This window comes from Balaenoptera musculus, chromosome 20 (genome assembly GCF_009873245.2).
Source record: "Balaenoptera musculus isolate JJ_BM4_2016_0621 chromosome 20, mBalMus1.pri.v3, whole genome shotgun sequence".
Lineage (NCBI taxonomy): Eukaryota > Metazoa > Chordata > Mammalia > Artiodactyla > Balaenopteridae > Balaenoptera > Balaenoptera musculus.
The window spans coordinates 21496850-21520572 of NC_045804.1; the positions used below are offsets into that span (position 1 = coordinate 21496850).

The 23723-nt window shown below is 46.0% G+C and overlaps 3 protein-coding genes across 8 annotated transcripts; 2 read left to right on the plus strand and 1 right to left on the minus strand.

The window, feature by feature from the left end:
• Positions 1-2894: 2894 nt before the first annotated feature.
• Positions 2895-9330, minus strand: PTGES3L (prostaglandin E synthase 3 like). Of its 5 annotated transcripts, XM_036836111.1 has the most exons (8): positions 8918-9261; positions 8432-8545; positions 8245-8311; positions 8037-8135; positions 4796-4885; positions 3821-3874; positions 3287-3314; positions 2895-3100 (listed from the first exon to the last, which is right to left on the minus strand). In XM_036836111.1, exons 1-8 carry the CDS (start codon positions 8923-8925, stop codon positions 3093-3095), a joined length of 468 nt encoding a protein of 155 aa, XP_036692006.1. In that variant the 5' UTR covers positions 8926-9261; the 3' UTR covers positions 2895-3092. The 5 variants fall into 5 exon arrangements, with proteins under 5 accessions (XP_036692006.1, XP_036692005.1, XP_036692007.1 ...); XM_036836110.1 differs by having other exon boundaries at positions 2895-3314; positions 8918-9330; XM_036836112.1 differs by lacking the exon at positions 3287-3314 and having other exon boundaries at positions 8918-9264.
• Positions 9331-9420: 90 nt separating this feature from the next.
• Positions 9421-17808, plus strand: RUNDC1 (RUN domain containing 1). Of its 2 annotated transcripts, XM_036836106.1 has the most exons (6): positions 9421-9957; positions 12012-12017; positions 13175-13333; positions 14332-14530; positions 15001-15120; positions 15513-17808. In XM_036836106.1, exons 1-6 carry the CDS (start codon positions 9460-9462, stop codon positions 16376-16378), a joined length of 1848 nt encoding a protein of 615 aa, XP_036692001.1. In that variant the 5' UTR covers positions 9421-9459; the 3' UTR covers positions 16379-17808. The 2 variants fall into 2 exon arrangements, with proteins under 2 accessions (XP_036692001.1, XP_036692002.1); XM_036836107.1 differs by lacking the exon at positions 12012-12017 and having other exon boundaries at positions 15513-17807.
• A 3445-nt stretch (positions 17809-21253) lies between these two features.
• Positions 21254-23723, plus strand: RPL27 (ribosomal protein L27). Its single transcript, XM_036836115.1, has 5 exons — positions 21254-21338; positions 21579-21661; positions 22630-22799; positions 23422-23532; positions 23641-23723. The coding sequence occupies exons 2-5, from the start codon at positions 21581-21583 to the stop codon at positions 23687-23689; spliced, it is 411 nt and encodes a 136-aa protein (XP_036692010.1). The 5' UTR covers positions 21254-21338; positions 21579-21580; the 3' UTR covers positions 23690-23723.

The window sequence follows — 23723 nt, forward strand, 5'->3', positions numbered from 1 at the left end:
GTTTTTATTTAAATCACCATATCCAAAATATTATTTCATCATGTAATGTGTATTTTTTTTTAATTTTATAGCTACTTTATTTATTTATTTATTATTTTTTTATTTTTGGCTGTGTTGGGTCTTCGGTTCGTGCGAGGGCTTTCTCTAGTTGCGGCAAGCGGGGGCCACTCTTCATCGCGGTGCGGGGACCGCTCTTCATCGCGGTGCGCGGGCCTTTCACTATCGCGGCCCCTCCCGTTGCGGGGCACAGGCTCCAGACGCGCAGGCTCAGCAGTTGTGGCTCACGGGCCCAGCCGCTCGTTGTGGCTCACGGGCCCAGCCGCTCCGCGGCATGTGGGATCCTCCCAGACCAGGGCTCGAACCCGTGTCCCCTGCATTAACAGGCAGACTCCCAACCACTGCGCCACCAGGGAAGCCCTGTAATGTGTATTTTAAAATAAGTATTTTTCCCCCCCGTACAAGATTTTCGCAACCTGGTATGTATTTTACACTTACAGCACATCTCAGTTTGGACTAGCAACATTTCAAGTACTCAATAATCACGTGTGACCATTGCTACGGGATTGGACAGTGCAAATAAAGAGGTTAACAGAAGTTAACAGAAGTTTAACTGCAATCGGTGCCTTAAAACGTTAAATGGATTAAAAGTTAAGATTAACTTTCTGCTCTTTTAAATCAAGTAATAAAAAGCTTGAAGTTCCCAGATGTTTCAGAATTTAGGGTTTTTCTGATTTTAGGCAGTAATGCAGACCATACCCATGTGTTACGTAATGTGTTCCATTTGGAACTCTGGAGCAACTCCATGTGATCAAACGTATTAATATTTATGCTGAGAAATAAATACGCTAAATGGAATAAACAAAGACTATAAATAGCCTCACATCATTTTAGGTCACGTTTTGCTGCCGGATGAGTTTTGGTGTTAATTTTTTTTTTTAAGTCAGTTTTTAGAAATTTTCAGTTTTCAGAATTGTGGGCAAGGGGACATATGCTATACAAGTTCAAGTCCCAGCTTTGCCACTTATTGTGACCTGTTTGAGCACCTATTAAGAGAAGACTTAATTATTTTACAAGGTTGATATGAAGTTCAAAATTTTTAATGAGATGATATTAAAATACTTAGTAAATTGTAAAGCATGATACAAATACAGATTTTCATTGTTATTTTTTAAGTTTAAGAACTAATGTCAATATCAAAATGGGCAAAAGACATGGACAGAGCACATTAAAGGAAATATTAATCACTAATAAACAATGAGCAATCTCATAATTTAAAGCAAATTAAACCAGGGAATTCCCTGGCGGTCCAGTGGTTAGGATTCTGTACTTTCACTGCTGAGGGCCCAGGTTCAATCCCTGGTCGGGGAACTAAGATCCCTCAAGTCCCTCGTCGTGGCCAGAAAGAAAAAAATGAAGCAAATTAAACCAAGTATAATTTTATCTTGGCAAATATCTAAAAGGTTTTGGAGAATGGAGCACTCTTGGTGGAAGTGAAAATTGGTATGATTTCATCTAAAAGCAACTTGGCAACAGCTTTCAAAATGTTTATCGGCTCTTTGACCTAGCAATTCTACTTCTAGAAATTTACCCTATAGGAATTCCCTGGTGGTCCAGCAGTTAGGACTTGGTGCTTCCACTGCCAGGGCCCAGGTTCAGTCCCTGGTTGGGGAACTAAGATCCTGCAAGCCACGTGGTGTGGCCGGGAAAAAAAAAAAAAGAAATTTACCCTACAGATATTCTTGCCAAATATGTAAGGATCTACTTTTTAAACTGTTCCTTGCAGCCTTGTTTGAAAACTGAAAAAGACTAACAACAACCTAAATATCCCTTGATAAGGAACCAGTTAAATTATGGAAAATATATTCAACTGAATACCATGTAGCCATAAAGAAGAGTCAGATCTATGTATACTGATTTAGAAAGAGCTCCAATACATATTAAGTGAAAAAAAGCAGGGTACGAGATGTATATTAATAGTATGATTCCCATTGTGTACACACAGACACATTGCATTTGCCTATATGTGTTAAATTTTAATATATTGATATATTGTACTGTATATAAACAATACATGATATTGTGTATATTTATGTTCCAGATATGTTTTATATATAACTATATAATTATATAACATAAATTATAGGTATTATGGAATTTATAACAGGTATAATATATAGATATAAAGATATAGACATAAATATATAAATTTATTGAAGAAACTGTTAACAGTGGTTACAGCTATTGAGGGAGTGCAAATTCTACTTTAAATTTTACACCCTTCTATACTATTTAATTTTTTAAACTATGTCCATATATTACTGAAATAAACTTTAGATTTTAATTTTTTTTAACAAATCTCAGTACTTTACCATGAATTCAAGGGCAAAGCCTGAGTATTGCATTTTGTTTAAGTCACAGTTTAAGTACACACTGGGCCCTCAGAAAATGTTTGTGGATGAATGGGGTAGCTGATGAATAGAGTAGTAAACAGACATAGGCATTAACTAATGTAACAATTAGCTTTAAAAGTGTAAAGATATTTAAAGGAATGCTCTCCTAGTGCCAATAAATGGCCTAACTGCTTTTTAAGTACAAAAAAAAAAAAACATGTAAAGATATTTCTGGAGTATGCAGGAAGCTAAGGTGGGTTTCTGGCTGGTTCTAGAGGTGGCAGTATTAGCTATACAATGAAAGGCTGGTTTCTGCTCTGAAGATCTGGGCATGGGAAAGTTCCCCAGCTTGGTTACAAGTCTGCTCCCAACATCTTTCTTCTTCCAATCTTGACAGTAAGGGCCAGGATCTCTGACACCCACCTCTCCACTGGAGAGGAGCTATAGACAGGAAGAGGCTTGCCTCTAGGAGGAAGAAGTACGAAAAGGAAAGAGACACAGAACAGTTCCTACAGATTTATTATAATCTATATGCTGCTTCTATGGCTTTTGCTCTTACACATACACACACACAGAGGCTCAAATACTCCAGAAAGCCCTGATGAGTGGCCCAAACACAAAGATTACAGCCAACTGGTAGGAAGTCAGAAGCCCCACCTGTCTACTCCTCTCCTATCCTGTCATCTGACGCAGCAGCCATAGTCAAGTGCCTAGGAAATAGAAATAAAGCATGAAGGAGGACCCTTAATAAAGAGCTTCTAGGAAAGTTCGGAGATCCCAGAGGACCCTGGCGCACAGCCAAAGAGCTGAGAAAGACCCAGGCCCTAGCTTGTTAGAGTGACTGGAAGATAGCCACAGCTTCCTCCCCAGCTCTGCTGTCACAGAAAGTTAATTACTTGTTGCGTCCGCACTGTCAGAATCATCCTGGGGGAAAAAAAAAAAGACAAAAGCACCTGTAGAGTCTGCAAAGAGTGGACATTTATGTTCACAAATGCTGCTCACTCCCTCCAGCTCTCCAGGTTTTCTTTGGTAATTTTCTGAATCACACAACATCTTGGGAGCCTAACACGGAAGGATTTAAATTTTGTATGATAAAATAAGACACTTGTACTAAGTAAACAGCACTGTGCCATGCATCATTTAATGCCAGAATTTCAGCGAATACTACTGGTCCTGACAGCTATAAAGATAGTCAACAGGGCCAGGTCTGCCCTAGATTGGAGAAGCAGAAGGGGAGATAGAAGGGACAAGGGTCTTACTGGGGTTTTCTAGAGCATGAAGAAGAACATTTGACCTCCTGTGTCAAATTCAGATTTGGCTAACATGCACTGAGAACCACTATGTGCTAGAGACTGGGACAGGAGCTTTCTAGTATCTTATTTTTAAGGGCTAAAAGGAAAGGGAAAGGTTAAGGAGCAGGCTTTACTTACATCCAGGTCATCCATTGCAGGGGGAGGTCTCTTGGTGCTGACCTTCTCCAAAAGCTGGTGGGAAGAGAAAAGTAGTCACAAGAGAGAAAAGGGGCAAAGGAAGAGCAACCTGCATATCGACGGACCACAGGAAAATGGTCCCAGGCAAACAACTGCCCCAGCTTTAAAGCCCCTAATTAATCACTGGAATGAACTGGAGAAAAGTAAATTGATAACCCCTTCTTAAAAAATTTTATTTTATATTGTAGTACAGTTGATTAACAATGTTGTGTTAGTTTCAGGTGTACAGCAAAGTGATTCAGTTATACCTATACATGCATCTATTCTTTTTCAAGTTCTTTTCCCATTTAGGTTATTACAGAATATTGAGCAGAGTTCCCTGTGCTATATGGTAGGTCCTTGTTGGTTATCTATTTTAATTATAGCAGTGTGTATATGAAATTGACCCCCTTTTTAAAAGGAAATTTAGACACACACACCTCCTTACTAATCCGGGTTACTATTAGTGTTTTTGCAACTTGAATAAATAGCTGAAATTCGGAAACCAAATATCGTATAGCACGGTGCAATTTATTGGGGACTGGTGATTTATTTTGTGATGTGAATTTTTATACTGCATAGTTTGAGCTTCCCATGAAGTTATCTGGCTCAGGAAAAACACACACACATACACAAAGAAAATAGAAGAGAGAACAAGAATTACAGAAAAGTAGGAAAAGCTTTTGCCAAACTTTTTCGGAACACAGGCTCTACTCTAAACAGTGAATGAATCTATGTATACAATTTCACTAACAGAATATTCACTTCTCTCATCCCTACTAAATAAACATTGCACAAAACATAAAGACTATCACACCATTGAGCAACCTGCCTGGGGAGATCATATCCCTTTGCCTAGCCCTGACGACAATCCTCCAGAGCAATGTGTGCAGAGAGTCACAGAGAATGATTGAGATAGGCAGAAAACGGCATTACCTCTGCGTAATGGTCCACCTGAGCCAGCTCCACTTCTTCATCCCCTTCCCAGTCTCTCCAGTTATCAAAATCCACACACAACCACACTGGCTGCAGGAGGAAAGCACAGAGAGTCACAGGCCAGGAAGGCAGCAGCAGAAGTGCATAAATGAGTATGGGTATGTGTGTGGGAGCATGCTTGGGGAAAAGAGGGTCAATGGGGGTATCATCTTCCCAACAGCACCCCTTTAGTTAACCCCCCTCCAGGCTGCCACATCAGCAGCAGCAGCAGCAGCAAAGATTTACCAAGAACTTACTAAGTGCCAAGCACAATGCCAGGCATTGTAGGGGATGGAAAAGCATAGAAACTCTGTCCTCCAGGAGCCAACTGACTAGAAAGGTAACACATCTAGAAAGATAACTGTATCATATAGCATCCTAGGAGTCAACCAAGCAGCATTCCCTGGAATCAGATACAACCCTTTGAGGCCCATATTCCAAGTTCCCACATTTAGACAAGGAAAGAAGTTATTTACTCGTTCATTTAACAGGTATTTATTGAACACATACTGTGGTTGGCACTGGGATTTTTAAAATGTTCACTACACAGTCCCAGCCATCAAGAAGCAAGTAGGGGACTTCCCTGGTGGTGCAGTGGTTAAGAATCCGCCTGCCAGTGCAGGGGACACGGGTTCGAGCCCTGGTCCAGGAAGATCCCACATGCCACGGAGCAGCTAAGCCCGAGTGCCACAACTACTGAAGCCCGCGCACCTAGAGCCTGTGCCCTGCAACAAGAGAAGCCACTGCAATGAGAAGCCCGCGCACCACAACGAAGAGTGGCCACCGCTCGCCACAACTAGAGAAAGCCCGCGCGCAGCAATGAAGACCCAATGCAGCCAAAAATAAATAAATAAATAAATAAATTTATTTTAAAAAAAAAGAAGCAAGTAGGGAAGGGAAATGTAAATAAATCATTATAATACAGTGTGGAAAGTATGACAGTGGGTTCTGTAGGGGATATTATAGGAAGCCAGCCTTCTTGGAGTAGCAGGACCTTGAAGGATAAGCAGGGGTTAGGTGGGCAAAGGTAGTGGTGATGGAGACCTTCCAGGAAGAAGGCATAGTTTGAGCAAAGGTATTGAGGTGCATAATAGCCTGGTGTGTGGAAGACAGCTGCAAGCAGTTTGCTGTGGCTGGAATGTGACATTTGAGGCAGAGAGTAAAGGGGTGTGAGGCTGCAGAAGGAAAGAACAGCCAAGTCATCAGCTTATATGCCATGCTATACAGGTGCTTAGACTCTAACCCAAATGGCAGAAGCTACAAGTTCAAATGCCTGAGAGTGTCAGGGAGATAACGAAAAGGAGTGAAGTGAAGTGGAATGCATGCCCCATTTCAAGCTCCAACTCTAGGCATTTGGGAATTTAGACCAGTGTGGCCAGAGTCTCCAGTTTCCAAGAGAAGCTGAGAATCTGGATTTTTAGGTGAAATCTCTACGTTTTTATTTTTTTAATTTTTATTTATGTATTTATTTATTTATTTTTACAATCTAGATCTTTTATTTTCTTTATAGCTATCATGCCATGAATTTATAGGGAATGGGTTCCAACAGTTCAGGCTCCTTTCCATTGGTTCTCACGAAGTGTGCTTCTCTGGGTGGAGCAGGCTGGTGCTTCAGCTGAACCCAAGTACCTTTCTCTTTGGCTTCCTTCTTTTTCTGATCATTTTCCTTCACACATTTCAGGAAACTATCTCTGCTCTCAAAGTGCTTAATATGCTCAATATGCACATTAATTCTCTTGGCAATAATCTTGCCCTTAACTTGTTTGTTTACAGCGATGCCAACAGCATGCTGGGTAATGTTGTAGACTTGCAATTTTGCCATGGTAACATTTGTGGGGCATTCCTTTTTGAACAGAGCCCATTTGCTTGATATCTACAATACCATCTTTCTTGTAGATTCGCATGGAAGGAACAACTCCAAGTTTTTTTGTTTTTTTGTTTTTTTTTTTTTCCAAGTTTTTTAAAAGCCCTAGAGAACACATAGTGGGTGGCCTCCTCTTTCCCTTTGTGTTGGTCATTTTGGTGAGTTACTGGAAAATGGCGGTTCCGGCTGAAAGGTGAAATCTCCACATTTTAAAAAAATTAATTAATTAATTAATGGCTGCCTTGGGTCTTTGTTGCTGCGCACAGGCTTTCTCTAGTTGCGGCAAGCGGGGGCTACTCTTCATTGCGGTGCACGGGCTCTAGGCTTCAGTAGTTGTGGCACGTGGGCTCCGTAGTTGTGGCTCGCGGTCTCTAGAGCACAGGCTCAGTAGTCGTGGCGCACAGGCTTAGTTGCTCCACGGCATGTGGGATCTTCCAGGACCAGGGCTCCAACCTGTGTCCTCTGCATTGGCAGGTGGATTCTTAACCACTGAGCCATCAGGGATGTCTGAAATCTCCACATTTTTAAATGTCAGTAGCCCATCAAAATAATTTTTAGGGCTTCCCTGGTGGCGCAGTGGTTGAGAGTCTGCCTGCCAATGCAGGGGACACGGGTTCGAGCCCTGGTCTGGGAGGATCCCACATGCCGCGGAGCAACTCGGCCCGTGAGCCACAACTACTGAGCCTGCGCGTCTGGAGCCTGTGCTCGGCAACGAGAGGCCGCGATGGTGAGAGGCCCGCGCACCGCGATGAAGAGTGGCCCCCGCACCGCGATGAAGAGTGGCCCCCGCTTGCCACAGCTGGAGAAAGCCCTCGCACAGAAACGAAGACCCAACACAGCCATACATACATACATAAATAAAAAAGAATGTAAGCAGACAAGAATAGCATTAAAAAAAATAATTAAAAAAAAAAAAAAAAAAAAAAATAATAATAATTTTTAACACTTTGAAGACTGCTAAAACAAATTTGAGAGGCAGATCCAGCCAGCATGCAGCCAATTTTCAACTTTTAGGGGAAAAGAAGCCACTGGAGGGTCTTAAGAGGAAAAGTGACAGGGTCAAATGTGTGTTTTAAACAGACCATCCTGCGAGGAATGCAGAGGATGGATTGAGGGTGGTGCTGAAAATATGCAACAAACCTCACCCAGTAATGGATAAGGCCTGAATTAGGAAGAGATTAAATCATGGATTCTATTTAGGAGGTCAAATAGGCAGGACCTGGTGAGTAACTGAATGTTGGTGGGAAAGGAGCCAAGGGTGAGTCCCAGACCTAACTTGCCTACCTGGGTACACAGATAGAGCACAGGAGAAAAAGCGGCCACTTCTTGCACACCCACCTTGATATCCTCCTTAGTGAGTCGGGGCCAGGCCACCTTCTCCTTCCATTTCCTCACAAAGCAAGTAATGGAGCGGCCAGAGCACTTATCCTGGGAGTCCTGCCACATAGAGAGCATCATTCTTAGGGTCTGAGGTTTAGAATGAATCTCCGTTTCCCAAGCAGCCTTCCCATCCAGCCCTTACTGCCCCACCCCACCCTTAACTTACCTTGCAGTTCACCTTGGCATAGAACTCAATCTCATTATAAAACTCCACTCCATCGGCATTCTTGCAGCTGAGGAGACAATGCAGCTAAGGAGACGAGGAGGCTGAGTGTGGAGTGTGGGGGCATTAGGAGAAAGGAAAGGTTCCCAAGAAGCCAGGCCCTGGCGGTGGGGGAGGGGGAGGGGATTACCTGAACACAATGCGGTGGTCTTCGATGAGCACGTGGACATCGGTGCTGTCCTCAACACAAAACTCCATGAACACATACTTGGGCCTGTCGTACCACAGGGTCCGAGCATGCTGCCTGAAGAGGAGTTGAGGTGGGTCTTCATAGGGGTGCGAGAGGGAAGACTGAGGGCATTTGGGAAAGGTCGAGGAAAATACAGGGACGTTTTATGCTGTAGCACGGTCAAAGCGGAGCTAAATAAGACAGAAGGGGGTGGAAGGGGAGGGACGAGACTGGGGTGTGCGGTGAAGATGAACCTGAGGAGAACCGAAAGTGCGAGAGTAGAGAGGTAGGGAGTTATGGAGAACATTCAGGTCACACTTCCCCTCACCACCCCAAGGGTACAGAGACCTGGGGTCCGGGGTTCCCATGGGACCTCGCAGAACCTGGAGCGCCCAGAAAACGTGGGGAAAGGAATCTCTAGCGAAAGAGGCGGCCAGAAGCACTTACCGTGCCATGGCAGCTCCCGCTGCCCCGAGGCGTTTGGAATCCGAGGCAGGGGCCGCTATCTTTAGATCCTGGGAACGCCCCCAACAGCTGCCTCTCCTTACATGGTTGCGGAAAGGGTTTAGAGGAACGGGGAACGTGGCCTAAGCCAAGGGATCCGCACTCCGAAGAGACTCTGGGAGAGCATAGTCCCTGCAGCCCTTCACGTCTTGGGGTCTCCAGAAATACACACGTTAGGAATAGACGACCCGCCCGCCGGACCAGGGCAAGGATTAGAGGTCGATACACACGGAAGGACTTGTCCCGGCTTCGTTCACCTGTTTCTCCAATGCTTAGTACACTCAGTGCCCGACACACAGCAGGCGCTCAGTAAAAAGAAAAAACCACTGGCCAGAATTAAATCCCGAGGAAAGGCCGGCCCTGGATGACGTCTGAACTAGGTGACGTCTGGGCCCCGCCCATCCGCTCCTCCGGGTTTCCCAGCCAGCGCGCCGTTGCCATGGCAGCAGGGGGCGTGGCTGACGTGCGGCGGTGCTTCCTGAAACATGGCGGCTCTCGAAGCGGCTGCGGAGCCGGTAACGGGGGTGGCGGCCGTTGGCTCAAAGGCGAAGGACGAAGAGGAGGAGGAAGAGGAGTCGCTTCCGCCGTGCGAGGCAGTGCGCTGGGCGCCGGTGGGGGCGGTGGCAGAGGCCGGGCCCGGGGCGGCGGCCTTCTCGGAAGAGGCGGCGGCCGAGGAGCCCGGAGCGGCCCCGGGCTCCCCGCCGGACTCGCCGGGCCGGACGCTGCGGCGGCTGCGGGCCGAGCGGCGGCGGCTGGACTCGGCGCTGCTCGCGCTGTCCTCGCATTTCGCGCAGGTGCAGTTCCGCCTGCGGCAGGTGGTGCGCGGGGCGCCGGCGGAGCAGCAGCGCCTCCTGAGCGAGCTCGAGGACTTCGCTTTCCGCGGCTGCCCTCACGTCCTGGGTTACGGGAGCCCAGAGGACCCCGCCAGCGATGATGGCGACGGGATGCCGGGGGACCGGCCACGGTTGCGGGGCGAGGACCAGGTGAACAGCTGGGGCCGGGCCCCGAGGGATATGGAAATAGAGGGGTGGGTGGGTGGCGATGCTAACGCGGACGGAGGTAGCACTGGTGAGAAGCCGGCTCGTCTAGGTGGCTATGCGTGTCCCAGAAGAGGAGACCAGACAGGTGTTCGGGGCCTGCTGAAAGACAAGAGGACAGAGAGGCCTGGGAAGCTGATGGTGAGAGGTGTTCACCAAAGGTGTGGGAAGAGATGCAGGTGTGATGGGGTGAGAGGCAGAAGAGGGATGAGCGAGGAGAGTATTCAGAGGGCAACAGAGCAACCGACTGAAACAGTGCTGCTCCCACTCACCTTGCCGTCGCCTCAAGAACCTAAGTCCTCAGCACATTTGCTGATAGAGTCCTCCGACCCAGGAGATTGAGAAAATTGCTTAGAGAAGAGCAAGTGAATTGAAATCCGTGGAAATTTAGATCTACTCCCTGTCCGTGCTTTCCTAGAATCTAGAGAATGTCTTTAATCTTCAGACTCTTGTCTGGGTGAGAGCTTTGGTGAACAGCAAGGTCTCTTAGTAATTGTAAGAAACACAAGTCCTAATCATGTGAATTTCCTAATGTTGGTATTTTAAAACTCCTTCCCCATCCTACTTAATAACTAGGTATTCTAAAGGAAGCCCCTTTGGTAACTGTGACAAGTTTCATTCAGTTAGTCAACACTAAATGCCGAGAATTTGTATGACAGCCCCAGGGGACGTTTCCTTACAGTCTTTGAACCTCTGGAAGTGCACAGTTGTAGATGGCTTGTTGGAAGAGACTCGCTGTTTTTCCTCCACCTTCTTATTGTTTAGGTTACAACCCATATGTGGCTTTCTTCCCACTTAAATTGGTTTTAATCAAGGAGACTTATCAGTAGCAGATATTGACTTGCTTATATTAATCTGAAATGTTTCCAGTGCAGTCCTGTGTTTACTGTTCCACCCTTCTCTCCGTATACCCACAGCTCCTTGCACAAGTCCTCAGATTGTCAGACTTTTAAGGAACAGGTAGGATAGAATTTCTGTGGTCAGGCCCTGTTCAAGAGTGAGGAGCACCAAAGGTTTGGTGTGGATGTGGTGCTCTTTTGGTTGTCCGTTTTTACTTTTAGAAACAGTGTACAACTTAAAAAACAAAAAACTGTAGCGCTCAAAACACCTAATAAGCAGCTGTAATCTTGTGTGTATATATTGACACATGAACAGGTGGTGCCAAAGTGGAGACATGTTTGAACCAAACGATTTACTACTTATCAGTTCCAGTTTTTTGTTTTTTTAACCAGTATTTTCTCTCGCTTCATACTGGAAATTATTTCTGTTATTTCCTGCCTTGCACCAGAGCTCATTGTTCTCACCTAGTAAACATGTTTGCCCACACTCCCGTAAATCGCATACTCAGTAATTACCATGGCAGGTAACAGCGTTCAGCAGACACACTCATGAAAATGGAATCAGGATCTCTGGCTGGTTTCTTTCTTCTTTGGCTTCATAATGTTGGGATGGGATACAATGAAAACAAAAACAAAGTTTCCCTAGTCCTTTCCCTTTGGGCTGGTTAGACAACTTCTTCCATAACAGTTCATTATTTGGAATGTGTCCCTCTGGACCTGATTGCGTTCAGTAACATAGAGCAAATGTGTACTGAGAGCTTACCCTGTGCCAGACACAGTGCTAGGCCCTGGGGGTAGTCAGGGCCTTTGCCCTTAAGGAGTTCATAGACTTGGGGAAACAGAATCCTAAACAAATCATTATAATGTGACATGAGCTAGAGTAGAAGAGTGTACAAAATACAGAGGAAGTGACTGGTTCTGCCTGGGGAAATCGAGGAAACCTCTTAAAGAATAGCTAGGCCTTCACTAAGTGGGGGAGAAGAACAGGGTTCTAAGAAAAAACCAGGACACTGGGAAAGCTTTGGAGAGGCAGTATCCCCTGAGAAAAGGCTTGCTTTCATATTGAGCAAAGCTAAAGCAAGAGGATTGCTTTTTAAATAGCTAAACAAAAAGTTAATTTGTTGTTTTTCATTTGTTCTTTCTTATAACTTACTTCTGGAGGCCTTGGTAAGTACCATTTTAAGATTAAATTTAATATTCTATAGACATCTAGTTTAAAATGCAGCCTTACACCTGTAAATGATTTCCTAGTTTTGCTTTGTTTTGTTTTTGATACTCAAAAAAGGCAAGGAAGAACCAGTTTTTGAGAATACATTGGCAAGACCTTACCTCTCCGAAGGGTTTTTCATCATTTAAATGCAGAAACTACCTGGTGGCCAACAGGGAGAAAAGGCGTCACTGGTCAGGGAACCTTACCGAACTTTTTTTCTTTTTTTTTTTTTTTTTAAACCTAATTACCTTCTCACCCCTATTACTTGGTTTTGAATTTTTTTCACTGCCCCAGGTACCTGTGTTTGTTTGATTTTGCAATACATTGGAGGCGCTTTGGACCTTAAGAAAACTGGTTATGGGTTATAAAGCCTCTCTCTACACCCTTAACTCCAGATTCTCTCGCAAAATTTGGCTGTAGCAAGTATTCAGGACTTCTTCTGTGGTAATTGGCTCTGGAGGATGGCATGTTTAATTCCAGGGAGGCTGTCTTGGCTGAGATAAATTGTGTCAATCTTAACTAGACCTGAGGGGGTGGGAAGCAGTCTTAACAAAAGGCCCCATTGTATTCATATCCTATTTCCAATGAAGGACAAATACTTTCTTTTTTTTTTTTTTTTTATAAATTTATTTATTTTTGGCTGTGTTGGGTCTTCGTTTCTGAGCGAGGGCTTTCTCTACTTGCGGCAAGTGGGGGCCACTCTTCATCGCAGTGCACGGGCCTCTCACTATCGTGGCCTCTCTTGTTGCGGAGCACAGGCTCCAGACGCGCAGGCTGAGTAGTTGTGGCTCACGGGCCTAGTTGCTCTGCGGCATGTGGGATCTTCCCAGACCAGGGCTCGAACCCGTGTCCCCTGCATTGGCAGGCAGCTTCTCAACCACTGCGCCACCAGGGAAGCCCACAAATACTTTCTTAAAGAAAACACGCATTTGATAAATTGCCCCGATGAAATAATTATTCTCATTTTTGAACCTGTCCCATGAATTCTGTATTTCATTCGGGTTACTTGGAAACATTTTATGTTTTACTAGTCATTATTGGCTTAAGAGAATTCATAATGTGTCCTGACTTTTTCTTTTCCTGTGAAATCAACCCAAATCTTTTCCCATCTTAGAGTGAGCAGGAGAAACGGGAACATCTGGAAACCCAAAGGGAGAAGCAGAAGGAACTGATACTGCAGCTCAAAACCCAGCTCGATGACCTGGAGACGTTTGCCTATCAGGAAGGCAGTTACGACTCCCTGCCACAGTCGGTGGTCTTGGAAAGGCAGCGGGTGAGCAGATCCAGAGGCACCTCCTCCACTGCCTCGGGTTACCTTGTCCCTTCCAGCGTTCACAGGACAGCCTTGTTCAGCTTGCTCACCCTCGGCCTCACTGCTGGCCCATATCAAAGGGAAATTTTGCTGCTACCTGGGACCAGTCTTTATTCACACGTGGAAACACACGTGCCAAAGCTTTCTAATATGATGATTGAGCTCTTTTTTTTTTTGGTCGCTATTATTATTAATAATAGTAATAATATATAATAATAACAGCAATAATTTCTTTCATTTGATGATTGAAACCGTTCTACTTGGGCACTTCATACGATGTAAACTAGTTTTCTCCCCCAGCACCAGTCAATAAATATTCCAGGAATCCTGACTTTAATGCTGTATTTATTAAAGCAACACCTGGGCAGACAGGTAAATCTGCTAGTCAAAACACAATCTCCTTTACACGTTTGTCTCTCTGGAGCTGTGATGTGGCTGTTTTTCTGGCAGGGCGGGAGTTATACATTATCTGGTTTTCAAATTGTTCTTCATATTGTCACTAGGATATTTTGGCTGTAACGTGCCTGGATGTTTCGTAGAGCTTTTCCTTTAGTTGCCTAGAATAGTAAGGCAAGAAGGGATGAGAAGGGCTAGAAACTAAGGGAAATCAGTATCTATTCTCTTGGAGGCCATGGGGGAAGCTAACTATGGGGCTTTTGGGATCATCAGCCACTTTGGATCGTTCACACTGTTGTTCTCTTGAGTGAAATTTACCTGGCCTGGTAGAAAATTTGCAGTGAGAGGAGCCATTTCTGTCAGAGAGGAACCAGGGGTCCTTGTTTCTATAAGAGAAGTAAAAGGCCTGTGCCCTCACCTTGATCAGCAGTTGCACCATTTTTCTCACAAGTTTGATTTCCATTTAAGAGTAGGAGGGAGGCACACTAGTAAAGATTCTCCTTCTTCCTAACCCTCTCCCTGAAAATTCCAAAGGGTGTGCTCATGGCTTGTAGTCTTGATAGGTGATCATCGATGAGTTAATAAAGAAACTGGACATGAACCTGAATGAGGACCTCAGTTCACTGTCCACCGAGGAGCTTCGGCAGCGTGTGGATGTAGCTGTAGCGCAGATCGTCAACCCAGCCCGAGTGAAAGAACAGCTGGTTGAGCAGCTGAAAACTCAGATCCGAGACCTCGAGATGTTCATCAGCTTCATCCAAGGTCAGAGGAGGGATGGAAAGAGAAGGGTGGCTGGATGTCATCATAATTATATGTATTCTGAGTACTAACATCTAAAGGTGCCAGTCCTTGATGTATATGTAAGAGGTTTGATCACTCGGTAAGGGAGCCAGCATAGTGGAGTAGAAAGGACATGGATTGTAAAACCAGAGAGTTAAACTCTCAGCCCTGCCCCTTACTGGCTTCGTGTCCTTTGTAGACTAATGAGGTTAGGCAGGTTCCTAACCTCTTCAGTCCCGCTCTCCTCCTCCATAAAATGATGATTCATGCTTCCTTCACTCAGCAGATATTTATTGAGCCAGCTAGTATATGCCGGTCACTGTTCCACACGATGAAATACTATTTGTAAAAGTCTTGTCACGTGATAGGCACTAGTAAATAGTATTTCTCCTTTAAAAATCTGCCAAAAAGAGGCTAAATAAATGTCTCCTCTTTGTAACTTCTGATTGCAGATGAAGTAGGAAGCCCATTACAGACAGGTAGTGGACACTGTGAGTGCAAGGCCAGTGGGAAGACAGGAAACGGCTCCTGCAGAACTGGCAGCAGCAGACCACCTCCAGGAAACAGCAGAAGTAAGTACAGCTTCCAGAATGCGCAGATCTGTAGAGACAGAAAGTAGATTACGGGTTGCCTAGGCTGGGGGATCAGGGAGAAGTAGGGAGTGGGAAATGCCAACGGTACACGGTTTCTTTGCGGGATGATGGTTGCCCAACTCTGTGAATATACGAAAAACCACTGAAGTATACACTTTTAATGGGTAAGTTGAGTGTTATGTGAATCATATCTCAAAATAGTTATTACTAACCAAAAAAAGTAAGCCCAGCGACATCCTAGGTGGCTCTTGGCTTCATGTGGGACCCATGCTGTGGCTCAGAAGCAAGACTGGATCTTAGCTTGTGACTTGTTAACTGTCCCTCTGACCACTGTGGCCTCTCACTGATGAGTCGTTGTGTTTTCTACGCAGCAAAGGCAGAAGACATGAAGAGAGTTCGGGAGACAGGGCTGCACCTGATGCGGCGAGTGCTGGCAGTGCTCCAGATCTTTGCTGTCAGCCAGTTCGGTTGCGCCACGGGCCAGATCCCGCAGACCCTGTGGCAGAGGGACCAGGCTGACAGGGACTACTCCCCCTTACTGAAGAGGCTGGAGGTGTCAGTAGACAGGGTGAAGCAGCTGGCCTTGAGGCACCAGGCGCACGACCACTTCATCAGCTCCGCCGGCCTCCAGGACCTCTCTCTGGGAGGCAAGGACGAGCTGACCGCGGCTGTGCGGAAGGAGCTGACTGTGGCCGTGAGGGACCTGCTGGCCCATGGACTGTACGCCTCCTCACCGGGGATGAGCCTCGTCATGGCCCCCATCGCCTGTCTGCTGCCGGTCTTCTCCTCGGCCCCCGAGGCCATGCACCCCTGGGAGCTCTTTGTAAAGTACTACCACGCTAAGAACGGCCGTGCTTACGTGGAATCCCCCGCCCGGAAGCTCTCACAGTCCTTCGCCCTGCCTGTCATGGGAGGCACTGTGGTGACGCCCAAGCAGAGCCTGCTGACAGCCATCCACGTGGTGCTGACGGAGCACGACCCTTTTAAGCGCAGTGCAGACTCGGAGCTGAAGGCCTTGGTGTGCATGGCGCTGAATGAGCAGCGTCTCGTGTCCTGGGTGAACCTCATCTGCAAGTCGGGGTCGCTCATCGAGCCCCACTACCAGCCCTGGAGCTACATGGCACACACAGGCTTTGAGAGCGCCCTCAACCTGCTTAGCCGCCTCAGCAGCCTCAAGTTCAGCCTCCCTGTAGACCTGGCTGTGCGCCAGCTCAAGAACATCAAAGATGCCTTTTGATGAGGATGCCCTGGCCCCAGACCAGCATCTTGCTCAGTAAGGATAGATGGTTAGTCTTCTAGGATAAGAGCAAGAATTAGGAGGAGGGGCTAAAGACATTTTCCCTAGCCAGATGATGCAAAGTCTCTCTCCCCCATCAACTTAGCATCTCAGAAAGATATGCTGGAGACCCTCTTGTTAAAATGTTCTGCCCTGGCGTGTAACCACGGTGTACATGGGAGCACATATATTTGAGCCTGTTGGAAAGAAGTAAGTCATGGCACGCACTCATCATGCCATGTCTGATTTGTAGAAAATCCGGGTTGCTGTAACCATGCTCTTCACGGTGGTGAGGGACAGCATGAGTGAGTTGTTGGTCCTGGAAGACATTCAGCTTAGGGCTCCTGTCAGTCAAGTTGCGAGCCATCTTCCTTCACTTGAAGCAGATTTGAGAGAGTCCTAAGTCAGAATTCACATTCCTTTTGTGAATACTGATGCCTCTTTCTTCCTGACCCCAAGGTCAGGGGAGGCCGTGTGTGTTCCATAGCTGCCTCTAAAACCGGGAGTGGGAATATCAGAACAGTATTTCTAAGGGTGTTTACCACAGTTGATTTTTTTTTTTTTTTTTTTTGGCTGCGCTGAGCAGCTTGCGGGATCTTAGTTCCCTGACCAGAGACTGAACCCCGGGCCCACAGCAGTGAAAGCGCCGAGTCTTAGCCACTGGACCGCCAGGGAATTCCCCACAGTTGATTTAAATATGAGCCCTTTTTCGTGTAGAGGTAAGAACTGAAATCTGTCCCTGACAACGTGGTCCTTTCCTCACAGCCCAGATGATGGTCTTTCGGTTTTGGAGCTGGTTTACCAGGACAGCCACCATCTGGTACCATGTCCTCTGGCGAGTAACCTTTCCTCTGTGCACCTCCCAGCTCCTCAGAAGGAAACGTGTCCAAGGTGTGTTCCACGTGTCCTGGAGGCTGGATGGTGGAGGAGGTCTGACCACGTGATCATACTACAGCGGGGGTAGGAACTGTGGCAGATGCCCGGTGACAAAGAAGGGGCTCGGCATTTCCTTGTAAAACTGACTCTAGACTGGTCCGATTGGGTCTCTTTTAGCCTTTTTAGTTCGTATTTGCCATTCAGCTTGCATCCTGATCTGGGACTGACCAAAGATGAGCAAAGTGTATCACCTTCCGGAAAGCCAAATGGGTTCCCAACACTAATGATTCAGCATCGTTTCATGTATTAAATTGCCAGCTGCACTTTGTGTCTGCACTATTATGTAGTGCATTTTAACTTAATTTTTTCAGTAAGATATTATTTAAGATATATTCTTGATAATTCATTAGAATTAGTCCTCCTTCATGTGAAACAGGATAAGTGTAAAATGTTGTGAAAAATGGTATCTGTGGTTGCTAATAAAATCAGTATTTTGTGTAGCTTCTCTGCAAAGACCTTAGAGACTGTTGGCTTTGGTTTACACAAGTCTGGGCATTGTCAGCGTATCTGATCCAGATCAGTATTTCCTTGAGCAATGCCTGGCTCCTGGCCTTTCTGCCTCTTCTCTGCCCCCTGCGCTGGATCAACTCAGCTTTGGTGGTGTTTCCCCCCCACCCCCCTTGAACAAATTCATGAGAAAGTGTCGTTGGCGTTATCATCCTATCTTGCCCAGGCCTGCAGTCCTATCCCCACAACAGATCTCACCACACATGCCACTTTAGGAATTGGCGCTTTTAAATTCACTTGTCTGGATACCATTTAGGGTGGGCAGTAAGTGCTATAGTCATATGGCATAGCCCTGGATCACCCCAGTATTATCTTTTTCCAGTCCTCACAAAAACTGGTATTAAGGCTTTTATGCTAACATCATGAGAAGCATTTTGTGTGTGTGCCATCCTAATTTAATTCTCACTACATGTAAGCCAGGACAATATTATCCGCATTTTATAGCTGAGGAAACTGAACTGCAGAGGTTAAGTATTTTGTCCACGTTTACATGTTGGAAGAGCTGGGATTTGAACCCAAGTTGCCTGAATCCAAATCCTATGGTCTTTATACTGTTATGTTACCTCATTGTATCATGCTGCTTCTAGATATTTTGTTCTTCTCTCTGCTTTATCCACCCCCTCACTTCACCATCACTGTGGATGAACAGGTATTTTCCACATGCCTGCCAGAAATTTCAGCTGCCAAAGGACTAGGCTGCAGGGAGATGGGCAGACAGCCATTGCTCTGCCAAGTTCTTCATGAAACTTAAAGACATGTAGAGACAGAGACAAGCCTGCCAGCAGGCCAGCAATCACATACCTGCTAGTCACTGATAACATTTGCTGTATAACTGAGGACAGAGTGCTTGGCTTGGGGTGAGGCAGACAGGATGAAGGAGGAGAGGAGGGACTGTCAGCCGAGGTTTAAGGCTATGCAAGGCTGTGCAAGAACAGAATGAAAGAGAGCCATGGATATGTATCCAATGAAAGTGCAGGGTCCATTGTATGATCTGCAAGGCATCGTTAAAGATTCCCAAGGTGCTCTGCCTTCATTCATTCACTACTGAGCGCACCCACCAACTGCTTGGGCCAGGCTAGGTGCTCAGAACTTATCTCTCCCTGCCTTCAAGGAACACAAGATTTAGCAAAGGAGGTAGCAAGCCAATTGGAGATTTGAGTAGCTTGTTGAAACACAAATTGCTGGGTTCCATCCCCAGAGTTTTTTATTCAGTAGCTCTGAGAATTTGCATTTCTAACAAGTTCCCATGCTTGTTATGCTGGTGCTGCTGGTCTGGGGACCACACTTTGACAACCACTGATCCAAACCAACTGAAATATGTTCTATAGTAAAATTAAGTATGGATTGGATTGCTGAGGGAGCATAGAGAAGGAAGAGATGAATTCTGCCTGGGAGAATTCTAGAGTGGCCTTGAAGGATGGATAGGATTTTGCCCAGCTACAGTGGAGGAGAAGAATAACGAAACGTGGAACAGCTTGCATGAAGACCCTGGCGCTCAGAAGGGGTCGGATCTTTGAGTAGTTGAGCTGGCTGGAACCCAGGTGGTATGTGAAGGGTGTGGAGGAGACAGGAACTTATACTGCAAGGAAGATAGAGAGGAAGGGAGTGAGAGTTCAAACTTTGGTACAGAGAGCCAACGAAGGATTTCAGGTAAGTGACGGACTTAAGAGTTGTGTTTAGAGAACTTTCTAAAAATAAGATCTATAGCTCATGGCTCCACACCAGACCTGAATTGGAATCTCCTCAGTTGGCAATGCATACTTAATAAGCATCCCAAGCAATTTTTGACCCACCCTAAGTTTTGAGGAGGGACTGGAGAAAACAAAGTACTGAAGCTGGATCAGTTAGGGAGCAGGTGTAAAAGGATAGAAAAGATTTAAAAGACATGAGGCAAAATTCACAGGATTTAGTTACTAATTTGATTTGGAGAGTTTTAGTATGTGATAAGAGTTCAAGGCAATGATAAGATTTCAGGGTTTGGTTTCTGTTTTCCAAGAGAGAAACAACAAAAGAGACAGAAGCAGATAAGGAGGCTGAAAGAAGACCATGGAGGTGGAAATGGACAGGGTCGTGTGGTGCCGTGGCAAGAGCACAGGCTTGGGAACGGGGGAACCTTGATCTGCGCCACCAACTCCGTGACTTTGCTGCTCTAGAACTGTCCTCTCATCTTTGAGATGACAGAGTAGACGATCTCTGAGTTCCTTTCCAACTCTACAATGTCATATTACAAATTAAAACAAAACATTTTCATTAAATATAGAAATATAAGTACATAATTAGTGTGATAAACTATTGGAATGAAGTCCTGAGGGCTGCAGGGGAAATTGGTCCCTGGAGAGCCTGAAGAAGAGAAATGATGAAACCCTGATTGTTCCCACGTCTTGCCCAAGACCAACCCTATAGATTCGTCAGTGTTAAAATGAGCAAAAACTATAAGATGGTTTCTCTTTCTCTTGAACTCGGAAGACACCTAAGGAACCATCTAAAAACACTCTTCCAGGAAGTGATGGGAAATAATTCAGTCTGAGAGCCAACTAGACCTGGGTTCAAACCTAGGTTTGATGATCAGAGCCTTAGGCTCTCTAAATCTCAATTTCCTCATGTCTAAATGGGAGGAAAATACCCAAGATGCAGATTCCTGAGAATTAAATAGCAGTTGACTTACCTAAAGTGCCTAGCATCTTGCCTGGCACAGAGTGGGTACTCAATTTGGTGACTGGGTAAACAGTATGGGCTCAGGAGGACTGCTTGAATCTGAGTTCCCAGCTTGATCACGTACTAGCTGTGGATTTGGGCCAAATTACTTAACCTCCCCAAACCACAGTATCTTCAACTGTGGAATGGAGATAACATTACTTATCTCTTAGTGTCATTATGAGGATCAAAAGAGATAATACATGTAAATAGATTAACTTGGCCTGACACAGGGTACGCGGCTGCTAGTATCGCCATAATCGTCCTTCAACTCCCTCCTTTATTCTGGTCGGAAATGTCTCTGACATCATTAGACTCTAAATGTTGAGGGCAAGTTCCCTTGTTTGATCTTCGTCTCTTCCTTATGCGTAACTGTACATAGTTGGTACTAATAAATGTCCTATTTTGTTTCTTACTGTTCCAAATCAAAAAAAGTAAATTTCAAACTGTGCCTCCCCAACTCGCTAGCGCCAGAGAAAGGAACTACAACCAAGGGGGCAGAAGAGCAGCTGCGTCCACGTAAAAGCCTTCCGGGGGAGGCAGAACTCCTTTGCCCTGACTACTGCTGGAGCTGCTCATAAAGTTTGACTTGAATAAAAAAGCTGGCAGGCCTTCCTTTCCCTTCAAGAGCTTCTTCCGCCCTCAACACAGATTCTGAGCGCCACGCAAGAGGCGGGGAGAAGCCCCAGGGGGCGGGACAGGAAGTGAGGTCACCCTCCCCGGGGTGAAAGGTAAGCGGAAGTGCTCTTTCTTTCTCTGTTGTAGTCCGGAGAGGTTGCTGCCGGTGAGTAGAGGCTGGAGCAGGTTATTACAATCCGTAGCCATCCGCGGCCTGGGGGTCGAGTTGCGGGGTGGTGCCGGGTGCTTTTCATTCCTCGGTCTCTGACGGCTTCGTAGCGGATCCTGTCCTGCGAGCAGGACCTGCGGGCGGCCTGAGCCGAGACGGCAGTGAACGCCGCTGAAGTTTCGGGCCCACAGCCTGAGCTGGCGGGTTTCTGAGCGGCCCCTTCTCTTTCCTCTGCAGAAATGGGCAAGTTCATGAAACCCGGGAAGGTGGTGCTGGTCCTGGCCGGTCGCTACTCCGGACGCAAAGCGGTCATCGTGAAGGTACCAGCCTCGCGAACCTGTGCCCCTTTGTATCCCGTGAATGGGGCGGGCGGGCAACTTGGAATTCAAGACCTAGTTCGGGGGCATTACCCACTGAGCATTGCGAATGGTGGTGGGGCTGGTGAATGCATGAGAGCTTTTGAGAGAGAAAGACGCAAAATAACAAATGGGAGTTGAATTGGACAGCTAACACTCAACGCGTTCTCTATCAAAGAGGTTTTAAATAATACTGATGACTGACGTTTATTGAACGCTTGCTTGGTGCCTGGCACTGTCTTATAGGTGTCGTCATGTGCAATCCTTGCGGTAACCATAAGGTTACTTTCTACTGCGAAGGTTTAGAGATGTTAAGTTTCACCTGAGGTCAAACAGGTAGTAAGTGCTGCAGCTGGGACTCCGTAAAAAGAGGAGAAATTGTTTCTAGTTAAAATGGTCACTTAGCATAATCTAGCCGTTCACTGTTTGCCTTTTACCTACGTCTTTAGCCTTTTATGAGATTTTCCTAAGCTCTGGCCACATACACCACTGCTGTTGACTGTTGGGGACACCGGGGCACCCTTGGTTCCCTTTCCTCCGTCTCCCTGAGGCTGGTTTTGGAGTTAGGCAGCCAGGTTTGGAATCCTGCCTCTAACCCTTCCTAGCAGTGCAATCCTGGAGGAAGTTAAGAGATGTAAAGTCCTGAGAACTAGTGCTTGGCATATGGCAATCACTTCATAATTGTTAACTGTTGTTACATTTTAAATCTCTTACCTCCCAGGAGCCCTTCCGGATTTTTCCTGGTGGGACGGATACCACCCTTTTCCCTGTTACTCTTTGGGCATCTAGCATAGCACTTAGAATGTCTGCTTTGTGTGGTTTTTATAATAGTGGGTCTCAGAGGCCTAGGGGTTGAGGGTGTTCTTTCTACACACGCCCTACATCTAGCAAAGGGCCCAAACAGCAATAACATGTAATTCTTGCTCATTCAGAACATTGATGATGGCACCTCAGACCGACCCTACAGCCATGCTCTGGTGGCTGGAATTGATCGCTATCCCCGCAAAGTGACAGCTGCCATGGGCAAGAAGAAAATTGCCAAGAGGTCAAAGATCAAGTCTTTCGTGAAAGTTTATAATTATAATCACCTCATGCCCACAAGGTGAGCCTTTCAAGAATGGGAATGAAAGTGACTTTTTCTAACTTTTCCCTCTCTCTGCCCTGCTGAATACGGAGACAACCTTGTAGCCACTCCAGTGGAAGAGACATCATTTTCAATTTGTCATTTGGCCGTGGTTTCCAGTGTTGCCTCTTTAATCCATCTTGGAAGTGTTCACTTTCCTGTCATTTTCTGTTGATTTCCCTGACTTGGCAGAGCCGGATTGAAAAATCTCTTCCAAACTTGCTCTCGATCTGTCTCTCTCCTCACCTGAAAATTATTTGAAGTGTTGAGTAAAGGTTGTTACATTTGTTTCCAGCCACAGTAAACACAGGCATAGAATCTGGCCTGCCTTCTTCCACGCTCAAGGATAATAGTTATTATAGGGTAGGGTAGTTGTGGGAAACTGAGAATGAATTGTGAAGTTTTTCAGTGGCTTGAATCTATGTAAATGAGTTTGTTAAAACTGGGCATTTCCAAAGAATATCATCAGGACTTTAGCACAGTTTTGATGATAGCTCCTATGGAGTCAGACCTTAACATGCCAATGTCCCAGGAGTGGGGCGGAGGGGTGAAGGCCCTGGCAGCATGTGGGCTGCTCCTACCTTCCTGCCATTGTCCCCAGGTACTCTGTGGATATCCCCTTGGACAAAACTGTTGTCAACAAGGATGTCTTCAGAGACCCTGCTCTCAAACGCAAGGCCCGACGAGAGGCCAAGGTCAAGTTTGAGGAGAGGTAAGTAGGCTTTGGTAGTCTGGAGTATGGTTTCACTGTTCTCCATGAAGACAGTTTTGTCTTCTGTGATTCCTCCCCTCATTAGTGTCCTTTTTTTACCCCCTCTAGGTACAAGACCGGCAAGAACAAATGGTTCTTTCAGAAGCTGCGGTTTTAGGTCTGTCTTGTTTCAGTCATTAAAAATACAAAAA